At 35.9% G+C, this 26,206-nt stretch overlaps 1 protein-coding gene across 1 annotated transcript in view; it reads left to right on the plus strand.

The window, feature by feature from the left end:
* The window catches only part of lama2 (laminin, alpha 2), a 203,039-nt gene that overhangs the window by 62,072 nt on the left and 114,761 nt on the right, over nt 1–26,206 (plus strand). The window contains exons 4-10 of the mRNA XM_088909270.1: nt 11,806–12,048; nt 18,567–18,746; nt 20,478–20,567; nt 20,859–20,976; nt 21,847–22,025; nt 22,157–22,256; nt 25,254–25,414. Coding sequence (XP_088765396.1) covers nt 11,806–12,048; nt 18,567–18,746; nt 20,478–20,567; nt 20,859–20,976; nt 21,847–22,025; nt 22,157–22,256; nt 25,254–25,414 — 1,071 coding nt within the window. The remainder of the gene's footprint in view (nt 1–11,805; nt 12,049–18,566; nt 18,747–20,477; nt 20,568–20,858; nt 20,977–21,846; nt 22,026–22,156; nt 22,257–25,253; nt 25,415–26,206) is intronic.

A 26,206-nucleotide genomic window follows, 5' to 3' on the forward strand; every position in this document is an offset into this window, starting at 1 on the left:
AAAGATTAAATGTTAAATATTTTGTTTAAGTTCAAGGAATTTAATATACCGTGTTTGTTAGTGTTAAAACCAAGTGTTTTTTAATTATGCAAAACCTCTAAAGAACAAATGAGGATTAACGAGAATATTTCCTAGGATTCATAGAACTTTGAAGGCCAAATTGAAGGTCAAAAAAGGAATGGTCATTAAACCAGTCCATAAATGCTTGTGCAATGACACAGGCATTTTCAATAGCATTCCAAAAGAAAGGCAAATGATTTTTTTAGCACAGGGGATTAAGAAGCTGTAAAATTGCATATACAAGACCATGCACTCCCCTGAGGAATGTGAATAAAGCCGCAGAGATAGCCTGTGCATTAGCACCTTAAACCCAGGTGCCACACTTTCTCACTTGGAAATCAGTTTTGTCACAGTCCAAACACTGTTATACCTGCATATACCTTGTCTTCTATGAGCTTCTGTAGGGGCTAAAGAGTAGAGGCACAAAACATTATGGGATTAATTCATCACTTAAAATGATGGCTCGGGAATGTAATTTTATTTGAAATAGCAACAAATGAACCTTATTTTTTAACAATCACAAAAAGTAAATAAACAAAGCCCAAGGTTCTATTGTAAAAAAAAACTAAGTATAAGAACATACCTTAAGAACAGCTATTTTTGTTAGACTGATTTCAAATTGGAAGCCTTCCTGTACATTGATTTTTTTGTTGTCATCACATCAATGAGTAACAACTCAGGGAAAGACATTACAATGATAATGGTTTTCACCTCAAGGCCAGGTTGGATATTGACTAACGGAAAACTTTAGGAATATTTAAATCAGCTCTTTCACAAAAAGCTTATATCTTTATAAGGAAACATTAACACCGACACCTTTGAGTACTTAAGTGATTAATAATATATACTGTAAAGGAACAAGTAATAGGTGTATTCCATGCTGAAAAGAGAAAAAAGAAACACAACGTTTTGGCTGTGGAGCCTTCTTCAGCCTTCTTCAGGTCACCCGAAGAAGGCTCCATGGCTGAAACGTGTTTCTTTCTTCTCTTTTCAGCATGGAATAAACCTATTACTTGTTCCTTTGCAGCCTATGCATGCTGACACAGCTACCCACCTGAAATAAAATATACTTATTTCTTAACAAGACAGGTTTTTAGAGCTCATGCCTAAAGGGCTATGAGCCAAAACCTCAAATACAGACACAGCAGCTGTATCCCTTAACCATGTACACTACCTTGATTTCTCCGGTCAGTCCAGATGTGGGTGGTAGCATTTGATGGGTGTTTAACCAGTTATTTAGCATCTTTAACAGGACTTGTGTATCCTGATTGAATCAGCTCCAGCCCAGCCCCAGTCAGATGTGTAGTAATTCGACTTAGTACTATACTTGTACTTACTTATACTACTGTGTAATTAATGTCACTTTAAATTAAATAAGGTTAAGATCATATAAAATGAATTATATTCGCACATAAATGTCTGATGCATATTATTTGCAGCATTAAAGTTTATCTAATATTCCAAACAGATTTTTTTCATTGATTTTTTTATGTTAAAAGAACGCTATTAAATTCAGTCATAATTATGAGCAATCTCCATGTGTGCCGTCACGCCATTGTGTTAGGTGACATTTAAATATCTTTAAACAAGTCACAACTGTTGATATTCACACTAATGCATAAGCAAACCATTATCACTTGTAATATCAATTTTCCATAGTGATACAAAACCCTGTTTGTGTAAAATCTGAATAAAGAGAGACATTAATAACCAGAGCTATTTCTTGATTCTTCACATAGAGAATTGCAGTCATTATGTTCTGGCAGTTTAACTGCCTTTCCATTGAATTGCAATGATGTTGCCCCATTCAGTTATTATAATGGAACTACAAACAAATGAGTACTGTAGTTCATGAGTCCAAAGTCACAGTGAAGACATCAGTTTAAATCAAATGTATTTCCTCAACAAAGCATTTGTAGTGAATGTGACATTTGCTGTTTGTGGAAATACTTGAATTTTTTTGTGTGTAGATACTGTATTGTTACAAACTAGCTGGCAGAAAATAACCAAACGTTACACAAAACGTGTTGTTTTATTTTCAAGCACAGCTCTGATGATGGAGTAAATCATCATGCCCCAATTTTAGTTACAAAAATTTTAGTTTACAAAACATATAATTATCAACAATAACTAAACTACACAAGTGTTACACTCTGACAAATAGGCACAATCAGTGGGTTCCATATTACTAATAATGGAGACAATTACTGAACTCTGTCCTTTGATCTGAGTGCACCTCAAACAGAACACCTCAACAAACCAAATAAAGAAAACTGCATCTTAAGAGAATTGGATACTACCTAGGACTAAATCTCCCTCTCTAAAACAGGGATGCCCACAAGTGAATGGGATCCAATTTTGTGTATTCTAACAATACAATCATTCTACAATATTATACTGTAAAAGGTCATTATAATTTCCTAAAATAAGACCATAAACTCGTATAATAATTCTCAGATTACCTAGACAGAATCTTGTCTAATTTAGTTTGGTCTATCCCCAGCCCCCTGAAAGCTTACTAAAAAACATTAGAGTTAATTTTGGTATCACGTGTCTATCATTTGTGCTCAGTACCCAGAACAGATGCTACAACATACAAAGACTATGAAAAGCCATTTTGCACTGGCTGAGTCTGACAGCACATGCAAAAAGAGTTCCTTGCTTTTGCTTTTTGAGGGATACGACTCAACCCAACAGGATAGGTGTCACAAGCTGACAGATTAGAAATGGTGCATGCCCTGTCAATAATAACATTTCGGAGGCTTCTACAGCTGATGGCAGCAGTGACACTAAACATTTTTTCTGGCTTGCACTCCCTTCAGACTTGGTTTAACCACGCTGTACTGACACCTGCTTTAAATAGCTAAAGGTTGTTTACAGTGACTCAGTGTTGCTTGATGCTAAAGAGGTGGAGAAAATGGACACTTTCTGTCAAGAACCACACTCTAGAAAACTTCCAGGGAGGGTATGTGTCGGTCCAGATGATCAACACAACAGTAGTGTCTTAAACCACTTTTTTGGTGGTTTTCAACCTGTAGGTCAGGATCCAGTGTTGGGATTGTGAGGTGTGCTCAGTTTCCATTGTTTGCCTGTTTTGAAGATTAATTTAGAAAAAAACAATTACCATATTTATGGGAACATTTTAATAAATCAGATTTAAGTTTCACAAGGGGAAAATCCTGAATATCTCTAAGAGCACTACATATGTTTGTACATTTTCATACACAATAACACTAATATTTTTCCAAGTTGACATTATCACATACAGTTCAAGTATGTAGCCGCGTCAGGCTGCGAAGGAACATGAAAAAGGTTTATTGTTCCGAAAAGAACAAGAAACGTTTCTTTTCTTCTCTTTTCAGCATGGAGTAAATCTTTACTTGTTCATTATCATGTACAGTACCAACAAAAATGAAAGTTAAATGTCACACATGACCTCCAAATATGTCTTCTATCAAACAATAAGATCTGCATTAAGAGCTAGGTACAGTACATTTGTGCCACTAACTATTTCACTGGAGTTCTTTGATTTGTTTTTGCTAAAGTGCATTTGCTCTTACTATACCAACATGGGCAACTTGTCTCTTCTTAAATTCACTAGCATGCCTTCTAGATCATTTTCCTTAATCTTGAAAATGTCTCCAGAAAATTTAAGAGAAATAAAAATATTTCCTGTCCTCACTTAATACTTTGGTTCCGGGTCTGATCAGTATAATTTCTTTTACAGCTCTTGTTATAGTGTGCTTAAGTCATGCTGCTTAGAATTTTAGAAAAGCTCCTGTTTACTGGAGCCAACACTTTTTCCTGAGAAAAATATTTAATTTCCATGCCATATTTATACAGATTGACTGCTACCTCTGTGGTGAGTCTGATCAGAATCTTCTCTTTTCTCCCCTCAGCTACTGTATGCTTTTAGATTTTTTCCTATGCTATGCAATAAACCTGTGAGGTTTTTTTTTTAATTCCCAAGTAAGGTATTTCTTTTCCTAATCTTTAAAAGGAGATTCCAGGAGAACCATTCCCTTGTTATGTTATGGAGCCCTGCTGTGGTTTATATGGGAGTACATTATACTGTATCTTTGTTGCATTTTGTCACTCTGTCTTTATTTAGTTAAAGCTAGGACAGGTCAGGATTTCTTTGTACATGCTGTAATGACAGGCTAAAAAGATTGAAAACCTCTGGTTTTTATATAAACCACTGGGGTCTCCCATTTTTTGTCATCTGCTATTCAGAGCCCATGTGTATCTTTGGTATCCTTGAGTACCCTACTTCCCAAGTGTGTTCACCCACACTGCTGACGTCCATTCCAGATCTGTTACCATGTAATGGCTCCATCCTGAGGTGGGAAATCTCATCTGAGAGAGATCTGAGACAGCAATGATGAACCTCTTTGTCATCCAGGACTCAACCCAGTTCTTGAAATGTTTCGCAATGGACTCAAATGCTTCCCTTGACACATGCCCTAGTTCACACTTGGCTGAAAGTTGTACTGAATCCCCTTCCTCCTCTTGGCTTTGCTCCTCCTGTGCTTGGATAAGATAAGGCAGGACAAGATGCAGGATTGCTTGATAGCCCCCTTGCTGGCTGAGATGAACATGGTTTGGCAGCTGATGAAGATGCTCTCATAGAAGAAATTTTTATTGTTGAACCTCCAAGGGCTTATCTTCTTGTCACATGTTATGTTGCTGTGTGTCCAATGTCTTGGGCCTAAATTAGCAGTTCTGTGCAGGATTCCTACTTACTGTAGCTGCTGGGGAGTAGGTCTTTCCCAAAAAAGGACTTGACTAAAGTTGTTTTGGGTAAAGAGTCTTAAGATTTAAATTAGTTAATTGGAGGAGTACTATTAGGTGATGGCCATATTTCCATTTCAAGGAATGAAGTGTTTCAAATCATTCTTCTGAAATCATGCCTCAAATTCATTCTAGAGATTTTGGGGATGGTTCCTTGTTCTTAGCTGCTTTTGCTATGTGAAACCTCTCACTACACCAGATAATCTCATAGGAGGCCTTTGTTGAAATATGTGTTCTGCTCTATGGTCTTAGATTTAAGATTGTGCTTTGTCTGTGACTGTTGTTCATGTATAGTATTATCATTTTGATCCTATGTCTTTTATTTGACTATAAATTTTTTTACTCTGTAAGGTTTATGTTATATTCCATAGTGTGATAGATCATTTAACAATGTACTTTAGTATTACATTGTATTGTAATTGTACATTGTACAGGCAAAGGAAGAGGAAGATTGAATCTCTCTGTAAAAGCCTTGACTTTGCGTCAAATTTATTTTTTGTACAAACTCTTTCCTGTAGGTTGAAGACTATATTGTAACATAGACATGTATTATGTTTTCATTGATAAGAGTGCATGTTGCCTCTGCCTTTAATATTTCAACAGTCATTTCAAACTTACAATTTAAAAAAAATAGTTTCTCCCCTTAAATTTTCGACTTTGTAACTGAGAGTTTTAAACTTTGACATATATTATTGAAAACCATTCTTTATGCTGTTTTAAATTTATGAAGTGCTATTGTGCAATCTTGTGTATTTTGCACCTGTGTAATCCTTCAAGAATGATTCTGTCTCATTAAAGAAACTCTCTATAATTTGTTTGAAATGATCGAGAAATGCTCTTTCAACTTTCCACTTCCACAAGATGTAGTGATAAGATTGATTCATTACTAGCATGGTTTGTGGTGTCAGTCAAAGATCAGCCTTTCTCATTATGTCTAAAAAACCTCTAGAAGATTGGTAGAAATCACCTTATGACCTCTGCTGATATGTGATAAGGCAGAGCAAGTTAACTGCCTAGTCTTCAATATAAAGGGAGCTAAACTAAAGAAAAACAGCTTTACACACCTTCAAGACAGAAAAAAGTAGGTAATTATTCTAAAAACTATGGAAGACAAGGATTAGTGGTGCATACTTAAGAGGATTTAATTCAGATAGATATACTGTACTCCCTCTTTCCTGGAACAAATAATGGAATACCAAAAAATATTGTAGTCTTTAATATGTCTAAATCTACAGTTGTGAAGTTATTTAATTAAAATAACAGCGTACTGTACATAAATTGTGCCTCTTGTTAGAAACATCTGTAAAAATCTAAGCAAGGAGTACATAATTGTATATTGGTGCACAATGAAATGCAAGTCTGTTTTACAACAATTATTTCATTAAGCATAAAACTGTATGATACAGTTACGAGATTTGTTAACTGTTTGTCATCTGATTTAAAAACAGCAGGTGCTTAGTGTTTGAGATTTGAATTTAGTCAAATTAATCTGATTAAGAATACCTGTATAAATGACAATTGATATATTGATTTTTAATTCATATGGATTTTAATAAAAATAAGAGCAGCAAAAGATACTAACCACTAAAGTAATGAAGATTGTTTCCTGTCACCATGTGAAGGTGACCAGTGAGTGAGAGAATAGGCCTGGAGAGTCATATTTGTCAAATCCATCTGCATGATCGTTTTCAGACTGTGGTGACTACAGCACAAGAATTTTAAGGAAGAAATAATCTGAGATTAAATGGTATGACTGTGTCACACCATCTGCTGAAATGGTAAATATCTGAATGCGTAGGGGTAATATTCTGAGAAATTATATTTATTCAAGCAAGCCAGTTCGGAAGTGTTGATTTCCCAGCAGAACAATGTGAAACTATGCAACACAAGGTCTACAATGGTATAACACCTGTAAATCAATGTTGAGATCTTGCCAGGTCCAACTTTCTCTCCTGACCTGACTACAGTGGAACATCTGTAGGAGAGCTAAACAATGCCATGAACAGGGAACAACTGTTAATGACCAAACTCAGTCACTTGAGTACAGTTGCACAGGAGTAGTGGCAGCACATCCCATAACAGACTATGCAAAGATTGATCAACTGTACTGTATGAGTCAATGCAACCAGAACTGTGTTGATGCTCAGGCAGGTCATACCAATGGTATGTAATGTTTTGCAGATCACTTGTGAAGCAGTATACAGTATATTTAATATCTACAGTATACTCTACATACATATGCGTATTGTTTGGCTTGAGGAGGGAGCTGCATTTAATGTTTTCGCTTTATAGCTTGACTGCCCTACCCTGTGGTGCTCTTTTTAAGACAGCGTCAAACTACAGGACTCGACACAACTTCTAGTTGGAGAGCATGTCAAATTTAACAACTGCAGTTTCTGAATCTTTCTGCCTTTTCTGTCCTAGAGGGTGTCAAATTATACAGTGTGACTTGGAAGCACAGGGGGTGACTAATTACACGATTCCCTCACGACTTTTCATCACGGTTCCAAATCTCATGCGCATGAAATAAAAACGTATTTTAACTTCTGAGACGGGCTCTTGGCTGTCTTTAAGAGGAAGCGGGAAAAATTTCTCCTACATTGTTCACAAAAATTCACAACAATCTATTAACTGTCACCTAAAAAGGCATATTAATTACCATTATTTTCATTGTTTGGTGGTCATCCTGTTCTATGCAACAAAAGGGATGACATAGTAAGGTGTGACAGTTCAGCCAACAATTCAGTTTTTTTTACACATAATACAGTATAAAAGTGTCGGAGAGCGTTTTTGCCTTTCATACTTATTTCCAGAGAGTAATTTCCCTCCTAATGGCCTCTAAGTAGAACGTCCTTTTTGACAGAAAATCAAGACTTGATGTTGAAATACTGCGACAGTGTGTTGAGGATTTTACATAACATAGCTCTCCATGTTTCAAGATCCTAGAAAAAAAACATTGTTTTATATTCAAAATAGACCTAATAAGCTCTTTAAAAGCCACACAGAAACTCTAATCTGTCATTTTATTAGCAATTTTTAAGAATACACAGCTATCCTTTAGGAAAAAAAAGCAAAGTATATACAGTATTTTATATAATAAAAATATATGAATACTGAACTTGCATTAGCCAGTTGACAATAAAGTTAACTTGCATTCACTTTTCATGAGTTTCCAAATGTAATTTTCAGCCACCTCTTTTCAGTATGCCTAATTAACTGCTCCTTGAAACTGAGAGACTATTAATACCTTTTTCTATGCTAACCACAGATTTTTGCCACTGTATTATACCTCTTTTTGCTGCCTCTGACCTCAAATTCATAAGTGTTTGCCGTGGTGTTTTTTACAAACAGCTTCTATGTCAGACATTGATTACCAGGTCACATTCCGTCTTGTCACGAAAAAACAGATGCACTGTGTTAGAGCGGTCTCATTACTGCATTCTGCACTGTACACAAACCAGTACTTCAATCAACGCCATTTGGAAAGCAGAACCCCTCTTCTTCCCACTTCCTCTGAAAAAAGAAACAAAGACTTTTTGTAACATTTTACAGGCTACCTGTGTGGAAGCGTATTCTGTTTTAGTCAATTAAATGATTCTGAGTTTGGTGGCTTTCTGGCCATTATAAATAATGAAATGTAATACTATATTAGACAAGATGAAAGAAAAAGAGCTGTTCATTTTTTGAGATCATTGAACAGTTTGTGATGAAAACTTTTCAGACAAAAGACTTCACCTTTTAATAGCTTGAAAGCACCATTGCTTTAAGCTTCTTTTAAAATATTTGACAGGAACTCCATTGTAGATTCCGCATATTAGAATAATGCAGGCAAATCTTTTAAATGTGCTTGAAATGCAAGAGTCAGTGTCTAGTTTACAACAACTGAAAACTGATAAACCGCAAGGGATTCTTTTCAATGAAACAAGAAGGATGATGTCATGGGAAAAACATTCTATAGTAATTCTGAAGAATCTACAGTAAGTAGCTGATTTAAGTCAGAGGCACTTGGGTTTATGTGATAATCTTTTGTCAGATCTCCAAAACCTTTGCTTTTAAAACATTTGCAAAACAAAACTGTAAATAACATTGCTACTGTACATATTACAAAATCTAATAACAGAATATGATCAAATCTGTTCACTGCAATGTTCAACATTAATTAGATGCTGGTCTTAATAAAGAATTAGAATGAAAGATTACTTGTCGGCACATTGTTCTTCACATTAAAAAAAATGTTACATTTAAAGACAAAGCAGGTCACACACTCAAAAGCAGATCAAGGTCCTCATTTGTTTTAGTTAAAAATGTTAATTAAGTTCCATTTTTCCTTCTTTAAACTTATTTTCAAAAGAGAAAGAAAATGGGACATATTTTATTTTTGTCTTTCATAGCATATATACAGTAGCTTTATCAAAGGCTGTCAGACAATACTTTTTTATTTCGCATAAACTGGCAACCTTTTTGCAGATGGGCTTTTATTGCTCTTTGACATTTTTTTACCACTGTGTCATAGTACAGTTATTCTAACAGATACAGCACTCCTGTACACTTTTGAATGTTTTGAGGACTGCCATTGGGTGTCTCTCCTTTTCTGCTATACTTGCTTTTGTGTGTTATTTGCAGTGTGTTGTGTTCCCCTGAGCATTTGTTTTACTCTGGGACAAGTTGCATTCTGGCACACAAAATAAAATTCCCTTCCCTTTTCTTTATTTTGGATATAATATGCCATTCAAGATATTCATCATATGTTTAAATCAGAACCATGGGCATTGCTAGACATTAAGAGAGGGCTAAAGTTCTGCATACCAGTTGCCAACGTTTCAAGATTATTGGGTTAATGACATTTTATGTCATTACACTTATTGTTTTGTTATCTATACAAAATGTAGGGATATATAGTAAAAATACAGAATTTAAGTCAAGAGTGTTATGTTAAAATTGTACAGTGCACTAGTAAAACCTCATTTAGTATACTGTGTTTAGTTTTAGTCACCATGATACAGACATATTGCTGCTTTTGGAATAAAATTGGATTCAAATATTGAAAGTCCTCAAAGGCACTTATGAAGTTAAGCATCTTCACATCTTCAGAATCAACATTAAAAGACAGATCAGGGGCATAACTGAAAACTAAGGAAAAATGCATTTAAAACTGAGAAAAAAGGCACTTTTAAAAACAAAAAAATGACTAGATGAGATTACAGTTAGTTCCAGTAGACAATTATTTAATAAAAAAACATATGAGACAAATGTGCCAAATGGCGTTCTCTTGTTTGCAAACTTTCTTATGCTCTTATATTCACCAAGGGTGAGTATATTTTATTATATTAAATACAATACTTCGGACTTTAAGTACAACTCAAAGTCATGCCACCTGCAGAAGTTCTCAGATGACTCTGCAATTGTGGGATGTATCAAGGGTGAACAGGAGGAGGAGTACAGAGGACTGGTCAGCAGCTTTGTGGAGTGGTGTGGGGTGAACCACTTGGAACTGAATGTTACAAAGACAAAGGAACTGGTGGTAGATTTCAGGAGGAAAAAGGTCAAACCTACTCCTGTCTACATCCATGGGAGTGGCGTGGAAATGGTGGACTCGTACAAGTACCTGGGAGTGCACATCGACGATAGACTGGAATGGTCTAAGAACATCGAGGCCATCTATAAGAAGGGACAGAGCCGACTCTACTTCTTGAGGAGGCTCAGGTCCTTCAATGTGTGTAGTAAGATGCTACACATGTTCTATCAGTCGGTGGTAGCGAGTGCCATTTTCTACGCAGTGGTGTGCTGGGGCTCTGGGATTAGAGCAGTAGATTCCAAAAGGCTGAACAAGCTCATCAGGAGAGCAAGCTCTGTCATTGGGTTTGACCTGGACTCCTTGGAGGTAGTGGCTGAGAGGAGAATGATGTCCAAACTAGAGGCCATCATGGACAACTTCTCCCATCCCCTCTATGACAGGCTTGCAGGAATGAAGAGCACGTTCAGCAATAGACTGATTCATCCACGGTGCGACAGGGAGCGCTACAGGAGGTCATTCTTGCCGTCTGCCATAAGACTGTACAGTGCATCCACCTTGCGTCTTGGCAGAGGCAACATCGACAGTGACCTGTTTCTGGACTAAACGCATCTACACATCTACTGCTACATCTGTTCTCTTTCTTTCTTTTTCTTTTTCCCGTTTACAACCACTTTTTGTGCAATATATGCCAGGGACCTGTGCAATACATTTATATTTATATCTATAGTTACATCTATATTTATATTCATATGTGTGATATGAGTGTGATACGATTTTCTGTGTACTGTTCTGTTCTAGTTTGTTCTTGTGCGTCCGGACTGTGAGTAACTCTTGTATTGTATGTATTGTACCATTATTATATAATTCGTTACACTGTGGCTGTGTTGTGTGTGTTAAGCTGCTGTTGCACTGCAATTTCCCTCACGGGATCAATAAAGTATCTATCTATCTATCTATCTATCTATCTATCTATCTATCTATCTATCTATCTATCTATCTATCTATCTATCTATCTATCTATCTATCTATCTATCTATCTATCTATATTAAATAAAAATAAAAGGCATTACTTTCAAACCTTCAAAACATATATGCCATTTAATGTGTGTATTATGGATGAAACTGAACTATTACATCTTTAAAATGAACTTTGGACAGTAACACTCAAATAATAGAGGTCACACATTTGAGTTTTGAACAATTAGTTTTCTCTACCTGTGCCTATTAAAAGGGTAAGGTTCAAGTTACAGGACTCACTCTTTACCCAGCGGTGTATATAAATGGTCACACATTTCTGAGAATTATCAATTAAGTCTAACAGTCTGCTTAGGCTACAGTTCTATGAAATCGAATTTCAGATTTCTGTTTACTTCAGCACAGTGTAGATTAGGTAGAAGTTTTTTCCACAGTTTTTTTAATAAAATGCTTGTGTTTTACAGGTTTTCCAGATTGCATATGTAATAATAAAGGCCGCTAATTCTCCTCGACCTGGAAATTGGGTATTGGAACGCTCACTGGATGGTGTTGCCTTTACACCCTGGCAGTATTATGCAATTACTGAGACAGAGTGCCTTACCCGCTTCAATATAGTGCCAAGAACAGGACCGCCATCCTATACCAAAGATGACGAAGTAATATGCACCTCCTTTTATTCAAAGATCCACCCCCTGGAGAATGGAGAGGTAAGTACAAAGTAAATAAAGAAAAGACGTTAAAAAGATATCATGAATGCCTGGTTTGTATAACATATCTGAGTTCAGAGTGAAGCAAAACCTGAAGCACTATGAAGGCTGGAGCCCAGATCTTAATGATTTTCTGCAGTTGAGCTGTAACCAGCTATAAACAGGTCTTGTATTTGTAACCAAGTGGACATTCGCGGATTCACATTATTTTTCTAATTGGGTTCCAACATGAATACTAACAGTTCTGGAGATTCAGACAAGTCCCCACAAATTTAATGCATTTGTGTACTTATGCAGTAGATTAGTGAGGCCAGAATTTGTTTATCTGAAGGCTTTCAGATTTCCTGATGGATACATTGCTCTCACAAAAGCTTTAGAACATCTCAGTTCTTGAAACACTTGTCTCGTGTCTTTAATTTTAGCTTTGCACTGTGTAGTAAGCTATGTAGTAAATTAAAAGTCTTTGTATTATATATTAATTGGTGTTGAAATTAGAAGCTAAGATTGCATAGCCATGCTATAAAACTTGTCATAAACAATAGCTATTCAAAGAAAATTGTTCTTCATTGCTTGAAAGTCACTTGTCATAGCTAAATTGTATCAAAAATGGCAAATCTAAATTACCATACTGAGTATGGAGTATCAAACACAAATTGCAGATCATTCCAGGTTTTTTTTTTCCCCAAGTGCAAGTTGCTGTCAAAAATGGTAATTGTATATGGTATTAAATATATCTACTTAAGAACAGGTCCTTGAACTCAATTTATATATTCTGTCAAAACAGAAAGCACAGATTGGTTTAGATCTTAAACAAACTGAAAATCATTTCCCTGAGACTTTGTACATTGTTTTCAAAACCTACATCCTTAACAAATAACATACATAAGTATTAGCAAAGAGGAAAATATGCATTTTGCTGTTTTTACACAAATGCTTATTATGGAAAGCATACATTGTATCTATTGTCTTTAGCTTTATCTATTTCTTTTTATACATTGTAGTCTCACCAGGATTGTTGATGACTTTCTGATGTGTTAATAAAAGCAAGAATCGTTAACAGAATCTGTAGAAATGGCTATTGTGTAAACAAAATGTGCCAAAATCACAAAAATCACTAAAGCTAAAATATACTTGTTTGATTCAAGATAATCTGTGCTCACTATTTCAAGCATAAGTGTATTCCATCTAACTGTATGTCAATACAGCTTTTAATTGACATTCAGATCAGACCCAAGAAAACTTATTAATGCAATGATCTCATTTAGAAAATAACCGGTTATAAACATGTTAGATGGAAAAGGAATAAGGAATAAGGGTAAATAGATAAGGAATTTTGTGAATATCATCTTTAAATATCAGATATCTAAAGGCTTTCAGCCAAATGTAAACAGGAAGAATCACATGAAATCATAATGCAAAAAATACAAATATTTTAATGTATTTTTTAAATACATCCCTACTGTATAAAAGTAGATTGTATCTATAGCAAATTGCATGTGGAAATTCAATTAATTTTTATGGTAAAAATACTTGTTTTCTTTATATAATTTTTCTTCTCTGAAGAAAACATCTAACCAATTTGTAACATGTACTTCAGAATGTCAGTTTCAGATTTCCACAATGTATTTTTATATGTTGGCGTCTGGCTGCATGACAGAAAATACAGGGGAGATGACAGCTAATTTGATGACTCGGCCCCCTATTCTGTCTTTGTTTCCAGATATTGTGAAGGACATGAAAACTCCTATTACAATCCTAAATGCTACTATGATTAGCAGTGAGGTGAAAGTGCTGATTTTAATTGACAATTAGGGAAGAACATACCACTGACAATGTACTGTTAGTCTCATTAATAATAACTTGAAATCTTTCCGAGAGGAGAGGGAATTTACACTGACACCCACACTATTAAATCCCCTGACTTATGTAGGACTGCAGGTATTACTGATATCCTTTCTCAATGAGGTTTTGACACTAGTTATTTTTAAAATACATTATTTGTTTCCTGAGCTGTGTATGGAGATAATTATGTATTTACTATACCGTTTTATATTTTCATGGATTACAATTATCTGTATAAATTATAGAGAATAATCATTTAAATGGGAATTTGTAATCCTGAAAAAAAAACCCTGAAAATATTATTCTGATAATACCTTTTGCTCCATCATGCCCACAGATGAGATAGAGAAGTGACAAATTACTATTCTGATTGAATCAAGGGGGAATTTTTAGAGATAACAAAATGGAATTAAACCAGAACACTGTGGTTAATATACAGTAGTGTACTGTATGCACTATTTAGGAACCTGCTACAGGATCTTTAGTTCCCAAATGATCAGGGACCTTGCTTTAGCATTAATAATTTATCACATAATAATAATAGTGGCGATGGTGGTGTAATGTTTAGAATCCTCACCTACTATACCAGCACTTTGTTTCTTTTTCCTCTGGCACAGTGATCAGTGAAGATATATACATTTAAATAAAATCTATTGGTACACTTAATACATGAATGGACCATCTATTATTTTTAACATGGTGTAACGCATACAGCCGACATTACAGGTTGTGCGAGCCGGCTTGCCAGCGCGGTGATGTCATCGCCCTTCCTTGTGAATAGCAGGGACCGCAGCCGCTGGGCTGAAGGGAGATCTCCCTTTAGCTCAACTGGCTGGGTCCCCGTTGAGTGATGCCGGAGGCCTGGGTTTGAGTCCCCAGCGGTGGGGGGCTGCCCTGAGGTGGCAGTGGTGAGGGTGCATACCCACGTGAACCTGAAAGTACTACAATATTTACAATTAGTAAAGTAAGTACTAGAGTCAAAGCTTACAGTTACCCACACATATGGACTGAACTCACTGCTACTGTACCTAACTAAGACACAGCACCTTACAAAGTTAATACTGGATTCTAGACAATAAGAGACAATTCACTGGATAGACTGAGATCTATTTCCAGACTTTCAGACTTTGCCTGGAAGATATTCAAACAACAAAATATTCAGTTAAATAAAATAACAATTTAAGAAGTTTACTTATTGTTAATTCAGTACAGTTTAGATTTCAGTCGTCAAAGACTATGCTAGAGTTGCATTTGCTTTGTTTGTAGAAAGATGGCCATATTTCTGATACAGTAAGCTAGTTTTCTTGAACCTACTCACCACTTTTACATTTACTTTATGTAAAAATGTTTCACAGAGGTCAATTGTACTATTTGTACTAATTGTACTAAGCAAGAGGTTTAGTATATATGGCTGTGAAAGGTCTGCACCTGTTTATTGTTCTTATCCCATGGTCGTGGTCTGGTCTCTCCCATGGTCGTGGTCTGTCTCAATGATAGACCTATGATTAGGTGCATAAAACACTAACCTCTCCCCCAACTTGACCTGTGTTCTGCTAACTGTTATCTAGACATGAAGTAGTAGAACTATTTAGCTTGTAGTCTGACTGAGTGAGCCATCTATGTGTCCTTATTGTTTTCTGCGCCTACTGTATATTGGTGAAATGTTACAGAATGTTAAATGACTTTGTCATAATCTACATTGATTTAACCAGTACACCCCCCAGTATGCAATAATGTAACAATATAATAATTACCACATTTATTTTATATGGTGCTTTTCATGGTACTGTATATCATCTTGTAGAGTTTCAAGAAGTCACAGCAACTTCAATGCAGTTTTGAAATAAGTTTATTACGAAGGCCTTCAGAGAGCAAAGCAGGGAGAAAGTTCCCTCTCAAAACATAGCTCTACAATCCAAAGCAACTGCTTCCCTTTTAATATACTGCGTTATTGCAACAAACACCCGTCTGTGTTTCCTTACAAAGAAATAAAAATATTTTGTTATCAAAAGAACATATCTGGAAATAATGTGTCCCGTCATTTTAAATAGAGACCTCAATGCCTTTGAGCTACATGACAAGTATCCTACTTTTAACATGTAAGAAGAATAGTTTCTACAGTCTGAAGGTAAATAAAATAATTGAGACTGGTATGTATAAATTAATACAGTCAATTAAACAGAATTGAAAGTAGGAATATAAACGTGAGTTTTAAGAAAAAGACGTGGAATTGCTAACTCTCTTATCTGATATGGGCTGGGATATTTCCCAGTCATGGAGTAACAAGGAAAAAAGCACATTGTCCTTTGTTAAGTAAACATTATGTGTATAGGGCGTTAATAGTCCATTAATTGTTGTCCAAAGCCAAACCATTCAAGTACTGAAAATTGCTGTAATTAAGTTACTGTAGTATTTGAAGTTATTAAAATAGATGATATATACTGTACTTATGGATTTTAGTTTTGGCTAAAATCCAAGCAGCTGAGTTCTTAACATCCTGCAACTTACTATTAACATGTTTGAATAAGAAAGCAAACACTACAATGGTCAAGGCTGGAAAAGACAACAGCATGCATTATCTTTTCTGCTTCAGACTAGAGAGGTGTGTATGAATGTATGATGAATGTAATGATGTAATTCTAGGAAGATGTAGAAAAAACACTCACAACACTGCAAAGATGAGCTTCACATGCAAGACTCAGGTCAGAAACAACCACAAGATTCTGATCTGAAATCTTGATGTGATTCCCTGAGTACTGTATAGTCAAACTACAGACTTTCATATAGATATATATTTACATTTACTTCTAAGCAAGGTGACAAAGTAGTTCCTAATTAACATCTTGTTTTGTATAGATTTTACTTTGATTCTTGTCAGCACAGAATTGAAAGCTGATGCTGTACTTGAATAATCTGACACAATGGTAAAGTACAATATAAGTTGGTTGTACCAAAAATGGAGCTTTGTGAGACTGCCAAGGTAGAGAATTGAAAAGTTTGTACATAGGAAGGCAGTGTGACTAGAATCCAAGGAACATGTGGGGGTGCTGATGTTGATGATCATTTTAGAAATCCCCTCAGGGGTAACAGCATGATACCCTCCAAGATATGATGCACTAAGCTTGAGAGTACATAAATTAGTTTTTTAAGTGAAACTACAGGGTGCCTGGGGTTCCACACAATAGCAGCAAAGGTTCTAAGCAGAGTCCCGATCAAAAGACGCACCCCCACACAAGGCTGAAGTCAAACAAGTCTTTATTGACTGGAACTATATATACTGCCAGCTGTACTGTATATCTGGCACAGCAATAAGGTTGGTCGATGTGCAGACTGAGGCATCCAAAATAGTAGCATAGGGATATAATAATTCAGTTTGATGCGCATTTCTGAATTTTAATTCCACTACAGCCAAGGGACTAGTCTTAAGCTCCTTGGCTGTCAGTGAACCTGCAGCCTGCACTGCAGTCATGTGGCTGCTGTGGTGGCACCACCGCCGGTCTTCAGCTCTGGAGCTGTACTGTTGTATGAGCGGCCTGTGCTGTGATGGAGAGACTGGAGTGGTGGCACCACCGCCGGTCTTCAGCTCTGGAGCTGTACTGTTGTATGAGCGGCCTGTGCTGTGATGGAGAGACTGGAGTGGTGGCACCACCGCCGGTCTTCAGCTCTGGAGCAGTACTGTTGTATGAGCGGCCTGTGCTGTGATGGAGAGACTGGCGTGGTGGCACCACCGCCGGTCTTCAGCTCTGGAGCTGTACTGTTGTATGAGCGGCCTGTGCTGTGATGGAGAGACTGGAGTGGTGGCACCACCGCCGGTCTTCAGCTCTGGAGCAGTACTGTTGTATGAGCGGCCTGTGCTGTGATGGAGAGACTGGAGTGGTGGCACCACCGCCGGTCTTCAGCTCTGGAGCTGTACTGTTGTATGAGCGGCCTGTGCTGCGATGGAGAGGCTGGCGCGACGGCAGCACAGAGGCTTGTAAAGCAGCTGTGCGGCTGGGCTCTGCAGCTATGTGGCTGTGTTTGAAAATAAACATCCTGCCCTGTGTTAAGGTGGCTGGTGCGGCAGCAACACAGCCAGTCTTCAGCCCAGAGGCTGGTTCAGTAGTGCATCAGCCTCCGCAGGGGCATAGTCTGATATAGGGGTCTTCTGTTGCTCATGCTTCATTCTCTTCTCTCCCTTCCTGGTTCGCTGCTCTTTTTATGGGAGCTGGAGTAGGGTGCATGGGTCATTAGTTATTATTGTTTTCCAAGCTAGTCATACTGTATAACTTTGTGTTGCATTGGATATATTTTAGATTAGATTATAATAAAACAATACTTTTTGGTATTTGCTAATACTTTCTAATACTTACACATATTTTTCCAAATCAGTATTTTTTTATCAGTATTCAAGATATCTGCTAAAATATAACAAATAACAATAATTTTGTCTTTAAGAATTTTTTGTTGGAGCATGTGAGTTTGCAGTAAAAATATTGCAAAAAGTGAAAAATAATGGGAAATGGTGGAATAGTTGTAAAAGATTTGTATAGTAAGTATCATTTCTAATCCAGCAACATTGAAAAACTTTTTAAAGGGTCTGAATTCTTTTGCAAGGCACTGTGTGTTGAAACATCATTATATAAGGACGTTGATTTATGACTCAAGTGTAAATAACTTTCTGTTATTTTTTTGTTTAGATTCACACTTCTCTTATCAATGGTAGGCCCAGTGCTGATGACCCATCCCCAGTCCTGTTGAACTTTACTTCTGCCCGGTACATTCGACTTTCGTTTCAGCGGATAAGGACACTAAATGCAGACTTAATGACTCTAGCATACAATGATCCTTTGGATATTGATCCAATTGTTACTAGAAGGGTAAGTTTGTAAACGTATCCTGAACACGGGTTGGTGATCATTGCTTCTTTGATTCTACAAAGAACAGATATGCCAAAAAAGTTTAGTTTCTCAGAATAACTGCTATATTTTTTGTTAACTGACAGAACTTGATGGTTTCAAATTCAAAATCTTTAATAGAGAAATCTTTTAATTAGTATAGAAGGTTCACCTCATTATGTGTTGACACTGTTCTGCACAATAAGTCACAAAGTTTCAGTGTTTTACATAATTACCAGAATGCATTTTTAAGTGAAAAATATTCATTGGAAAAGTGCCACTCACTAAAGGCATATTACATACCTGTAATTGTGGTACTGTTATTGATGTTTGGAGTAATAAATGCTGACTACTAATAAGTTGTTTTGGAATTCTCTTAAAGGTAATGTAGTTTTGGAACATACTATTACAGTATATGATTATTTAAGACCCACAAGACTGAATAAGTTGTCATGAATTTTTCTAGTATCATACCTTTTTTAATCCTAACCCTGCATGCGTTTAGACTTTAAAACATCAGTGTTCCATAAGTACTGGTTCAGAACATCAAATTGTTTACCATTTCTAATGAATTCCCCCTTTTTAAATTTAATTTCTTTTCTTGAAGCATATACTTATTGATCTAAACTATTTCAGCTGCTTTACTTTTTCTATCTTTTACATATGTAGAGAGAGCATCACACTAAAACTCTCTATGCATGTATGTTTTTAGAAAATGAGGTACAGTATTTGGATATTGTTAAGATGTTTTAGGTGTCACTCAAGTGACTTTATCTGTTGGATTATCATTGAATCTCCTCATTATTGAGAGTTGGTTGGACACTGATGAAGGGTGACCCCTTGAGTGTCAAACTTTATGAAAATCAAGAAAAAAAAAACATATAAAGGAACCAATATTCCCACATAACAAGAGAACACTGCCTTCTTGCCAAGCAGTGGAGACAAGTTCTTTTCTGATACTTGAGTAATTTAGGAGCAGTGGGTAGCTGCATCAGCATGTGTAGGCTGCAAAGGAACAGTTTAAAGTTTATCCCATGCTAAGACGAAACAAAAGCAGACACAACGGCTCTGCTGTGGAGCCTTCTTCACAGTCAATGACTGGTGCAGACATGCAGAATCCACTAACTCTTGTAAAGCAATCGAGTGTGAAGGTCTGGGCAGGAGTCTCTAGTTACTACATAACTTCACTTATAGACATCGATGGCAACCTGTCTGTACAGTGACACATGAAGTCCTGAGACCTCACTTGCTGTGCTGAATGGGCTCATTCTGATGTGATAGCATTACAGCAGAACACGCCCATCCTCACGCTGCTGCTGTAAAAACAGAGTTCCTGAGAGATGAGAATGTAACAGTTATGTGGTGGATGCTATGCTCTCCATACCTGAGCCCCACTTCCAGTATTGGCCAATGGCTAACCAGTGACTTTCACTGTAGACTCCCTTGTTGAGGAATCCAGATTATGACAAATGCTAATCAGAGTTATGGATTCAGTTATATCACGTTTGTTCAGTAAAATCTTAATACACCTGCTACTTTTTTATCTTTTTCTTGATAAAGACTTTAAATTTGTTAGTTATATCTTAGAAGCCTTTTGAGATAGTTATATCTTAAATGACTTCTGATGCTTAGAATATTTCATTTTAAACTTGTTTTGTTTTGAAGAGTCTATTTTATGTTAAGTCATTTTGCTTTTTTTATTTTTTTATACAGTATTACTATTCAATTAAAGACATATCTGTGGGCGGAATGTGTATCTGCTATGGGCACGCAAAAGCTTGCCCCTTCCACCGTGAGACTAAGGTTTGTGGATTTTGTATGTTTTCATGAGGATTTGATTATAATGTGTCATCAAAACAATAAATGCATATTGAGTATTTTGTTATTTAACATTCCAGAAAATATTATACATTCATAATAGATATTATATAGGCTATAATCTATACTGTACATATATATTTATAATACTGTACTATACTGTATATATTATAATATATTAAATATTATACATTTACATTCATTCTGTATTGCATTTATATTTTAAATGCTACTATCTTCTTTTACAAACTGTTTTATTCAATTTTGTTCTTGCAGAAGTTTAGCTGTGAATGTGAACACAACACCTGTGGAGAAAGCTGTGATCGTTGCTGTCCTGGCTACAACCAACAGCCATGGATGGCCGGGACTTTTCTAACACGGCATGTTTGTGAAAGTCAGTAACTGCAGAACATTTTCATCCTTTATTGAAAAGCGACTTTTTCTCCGACTTGTGATTCTATCTCTAATAAAATTAGAAGTTATACAATCTGAAAGGAAAACATATCAAAACTCTATAGGAATGAATACATATTTAAAATGTTCACAATTCTATCAATGTTTCTCAGTCAAATAAGATAGTTCATTAATAGAGAAAATGTGTTCAGAAAAGTTAATCACACTGTATAGTCATAGATTGGTACCAAATTATTTTTTCAAAAGAAAGACATTATTTTGGACGAAAAAGCAAATTTTTTGCAAATGCCAGAAAAAATCCTCTATGACAGGTTATAATGAACAGTGACAAAGCTATTGCAGTTTCATAACCTGAAATAGAGAGCATTTAAAAGGATTTTATTAGACCATACGATACAGTATATCTGTTATTATATTTTGAGTCTAAACATATTAGACTATATGCAATTTTTTAAAAAGTAAACCACATATAAACTACTTTTTGAGTAAAGATATATTATTGCTTAAAAACATATTGTGGATGTCCTTTCAAGTAAACACAGTGGACTGCCAGACATGTAACCGTTGCAAATAAATGGCCATACTATATGTATTTTTATTAAAAATATAACAAGGCTCCCAAAACTGAAATGAAAACAAATGTATTTAGTGGTTTTGTATGTGGCATTACATCATAAAACAATACTATTGCATACCAATGTTGTTTGTTGTACGTCTACAGACCCATAATGACGCCTTTGAAGTAATATCATTAATGCTTTATAGTGTATTAAGTACTGGTGACACAAAAAGCAAAACCATTTTCTGTATTTCTACTCACATCACATTTGACAGAGTACTTTGTTTCCAGAATGCAATTGTCATGGGAAGTCAGAAGAGTGCTACTACAATCAAACTATAGCTGAGAGAAAGCTCAGTCTGAATGTCAATGGGGAGTATGAAGGTGGTGGCGTGTGTCTGAAATGTGTCAACAACACATCTGGAATAAACTGTGAGACTTGTGTTGATGGATACTTCAGACCAGAAGGGGTAAGATGTCAGTTTCTTGTTCTTAATTTAATACTGATAATCGCTTGAAAGAACTGATAAGTGATCTCTTTATTTAGTGGTGACTCTGCTGTTGTGGTTGTGATTAACAGGTGTATCGGTTATTTTTTTAGATCACCCCTGAAGACCCTGATCCCTGCGTGCCTTGTTCCTGTGATCCTTCTGGGTCTTTTAATGATATATGCGTAAAAGATACAACAAAAGCTGAAGGAGGTATGATGCATTGAATTATATATATATAATGGCACATAGCTTTTTGATTTTACACAAAACGTTTTTGTTAAAAAGTGACTGACAGCTCCCAAGCTGGGAGGCCTATATTGGGTCCCATACAGAGCATACTGTAGGCTCTGTAAATCTTTTAACCAGCTCTGAACAGGATTCCTGAAACAGTGACTCCCAGTTGACAAAATACTACCAGGGTACTACCAGGGTTTTGATCTAGACATGGCCAATGCTTTGCCAGACATCTGTGAGCTTGGAGTTTTGTCAGTTGGAGCCATATATCTCCTCTCTTTGCTCTTGACATTGCGAGTACACATTCTCTACAGGTAGAGGAAAACTCAAGTTACTGTCTTTTAGATGTTCCAACTGTACTGCAGAAACACAGCACAATGCTGCTTGTGTCACAATACTGTAACTTTCTTTCAAGATGTGCATGTTGGTGTCAAAGCCATGGATGCCTTTCTCCCCAGACTTGTGCCCTACCGAACATGATTGCAATGAACTAAATGACATGTGGCATCCAGGACTCAGATCAGTGAACAGGCACATGTTTTCTAAGATGCAACAAGAGCAATCGAACAGAATCCCACAGCGCAGCACATAATAGTGCTTGCAGCAGTGGCTACACACTACTACCCCACAAGCTTTAGAGTACACCCACTGTTGATGATGTATACTGTGTCATCACATCTCTTCAATAGAATGACTTTGAACCTGCTACATTTTATTGTCATTTCTTGTTAATAATTTGTGAATTTGTTAACAACTATAAACAATGTGTCTCTACTCTCTAATCAGTTTGAAAGGTGTTGCAGATCCATTTATTGTGCCACAAAATACCTTACCATGTAAACAAAAACATAACATGTATAAAGTTAAAAATAATAAACATTTAGCTGTCTGGGTGTAGATTTCTATAGGTGTGTGTTTTTAGGTGTAATGTATTTATGGCAACATAAAGTACTGTATGTACATGCAAGTGTAGAGACAATTGCTAAGCATGGATCCACAGTTGTGATGTGTATTTTAATTCAATTACACTTGTAGAAATGTAATGTGTAAGACTTGAAGAAAAAACATGCAGTAGTTTGGAACTGTGTGTAATATACTGTATCATACAGTATGCTAAACTTTAGGCATTATACAAAACCCTGGTGAAATTTCTCTGTAAACTGAAGAGTTAAAGAGGAGACACTTGTGTATCGCCTGCTTTTAAAGATATTAATAATGTCGCGCTTTCAGGCCCACGTGGGTTTGCGCCCTACACCCTGCGGTACCGCTGTGTACATACAGTACGAACATGTTGTGATATTCAGAAATATAAAAAATGTCAATATAGTGTCCATAATATTTGCTATTTTAGTTTTTATAAGAAATATTTATTTGTTAAAAGAAAACACATGGCAATAGCTGGATTTGAACACCCCACCTCAGGCTTATCAGTCACTCACTTAAGCCATCATTCCACAGACACAGTCACATAAGAAGCACTGAAATAGCCATACACATATCAGTAGAAAGTCTTATACTATTGTTTGTGCTATGAATATAATTATATTATTAATTTCTTTAGAAATGCGATTCCATATTATATTCCCTATTAATCAAATTCTAAAAGTATGCTTTTGTTTACTCCGATAATGAGCGTATTCGCAGAAAAGGTTAAAACGATCACTTTTCACAAAGTATATAAACGTAATATGGTCAGAAGGAGCACGTAAAAACGTTTCCGAAATAACCATGTTAAAAGACTTTGATGCTTAAAATGCTTAGGGAGAAAGCGGAATACTGGTGTGTATTTTTTCTTTAAACTACCAATGCCAGCCATATACAGTTTACATATGTTTATAATATTGTTTATGACCTTCAGATGCATTATGCTCCTCTTCTTTTTATGCTGAGCTACTAAAATGTCCCTTTAGTTGTAAAATTCCATATAAATATTCAATACTAAACGGATTAAAATGTACACAGTAAAGAGATTAAGCTGTGGTGGCTTGTGGGTAGTTGCACGCGGTAAGGGTTTGTACTGTGCATTTTGAATGGCTGCATCTGTAACATACGGTATACAGTATGCTAAACTTTAGGCATTATACAAAAGCATAAAAAAGTATGGAGTCTTTGCAGTCTTGCACTGAATATAAAAAGGTTCTGAAACTGATTTCCACCTGTAAGAGAACAGAGTATTATCCTTAAAATGCGAAAATTATTTGTTTTATATGATAGATATAAAAGAAATACAAAATCTACTTCTATCTTCTCTAGTGAGCTTCTCTAATGTTAGACATATCTCTAAATGCAGATTTGAAAGGTTTGTGAATTGTATTCAGCAATCAAATGATGTATTTCCCCACATTTTATTGTCATTCATACTGTAGTTTAATATTGATGTTTCATTCAATTTAAATATATGATATTACTAATTTGGGTTTGTTTAAAAAATAACACAGCAATAACAAACATTGTATGTACATTATATAAATTATGTAATTTTTTTCAGTTCCTCTTTACCAAAAATGTCATTACATTTTTTTCATACACAATAAAAAGTAAAAGAAAGGAAACAGATGGTTGAGCACTTTGCCATGAAAGAATTTTGTTGTGGGCTTGCAGTACTTTATTTAGTAATCTAGGAAAACATACTTTATTGGTCTTAATATTTTGATATGTAGTTATTCGTAGTTCAAAAGCATATTTTGAATATATGTTCCATTTAAATAAAATATACTTAACTATCTGAACTATATGAACTACTATATACTGTATTTTGTATTAAATCTAGCTTTTCCCTTTATTAAAACTAACCTTTATAAAGTGTTTTTAAAAAGTTGCTACATTTTTAAAAAATATAATTAATCATTATGTGTAGAGCACTGGTATTGTAAAACTTTGTGATTTTCAGTATTTATTTCTACATTCATAACTGCTGTGCAGGTATTGTTCCAAGTACCAGAGAACAGATCTACTCTTTCATTTCCACACCAGATCTCAATGCAGGCTCCTGCTATTGCAAGCCTGGCTACAGTGGCGAACAATGCGACAGATGTGCTTTTGGTTACATTGGCTTTCCATCCTGCATCCTCTGCAACTGCAGCACTGAAGGGAGCCTGAATGAAAATCCTTGTGAAGAGCCATGCATCTGCAAGGTAGGCAAGGGCATCAATTTAATCAATTAACACACTTAATTAAACAATCATTTAACATAGCAACAATTTAATTACAGGCGTGGGATTAAAGAGCTACAACTGTGTATTCCATTTGACCAGAATTGCCGTGGGGCTTTTGCAAAATTTAACATAAATTTAATGATTCCATCTATTACTGCTCTATAAAACATTCTACAGTGTCCTGCAAGAACGTCTCCGTTCCCTCAATATTCTATTTTCTGAACATTATGATGGGTGTCCAAAATATTTTGAAACCTGGCAAGCTAGGAACAGGATAGTCAATTTCTTGACTTTATTGTCCATTGTACCCACAATTCATCTCAAGACTCTCATCCTGTTTGTCATTCAGCCTGGCAATTTGCTAATATCAGAGTTCCTCTGACTTCTCTTTTAACTTGTCAATGAGGGACTTTAAGGTATGATCATATGAAGTCAACATACAGCACACCACACGCTTGTGATTCTCAGAAAAAAGAATAATAAGTAGAGGTTATGTGTGGGCTGTAGGATGGATGATTAAACTGTTTAAGCACACAATGGGGAAGAGAGCCCCGTGCAGCTCTGATCTCGGTAGTTCCTCACACATCAACATCCCCTGCCATTTTACTCAGAATACTTAATGCAGCTGGGCAAACAGAAGTTTGAACAACATCTGTAGTTTCCTAATTTTTAGGAGTTCAGTACCCATGCAGTAGACAATAGAAGACAACAGTTTAAAGATTTTTTCCGAAGCAGAGAACAGATTTAACCCTAAGAGTAAAGAAATTTAAT

Source organism: Atractosteus spatula, chromosome 2 (assembly GCF_055471065.1).
Source record: "Atractosteus spatula isolate fAtrSpa1 chromosome 2, fAtrSpa1.hap1, whole genome shotgun sequence".
NCBI lineage: Eukaryota > Metazoa > Chordata > Actinopteri > Semionotiformes > Lepisosteidae > Atractosteus > Atractosteus spatula.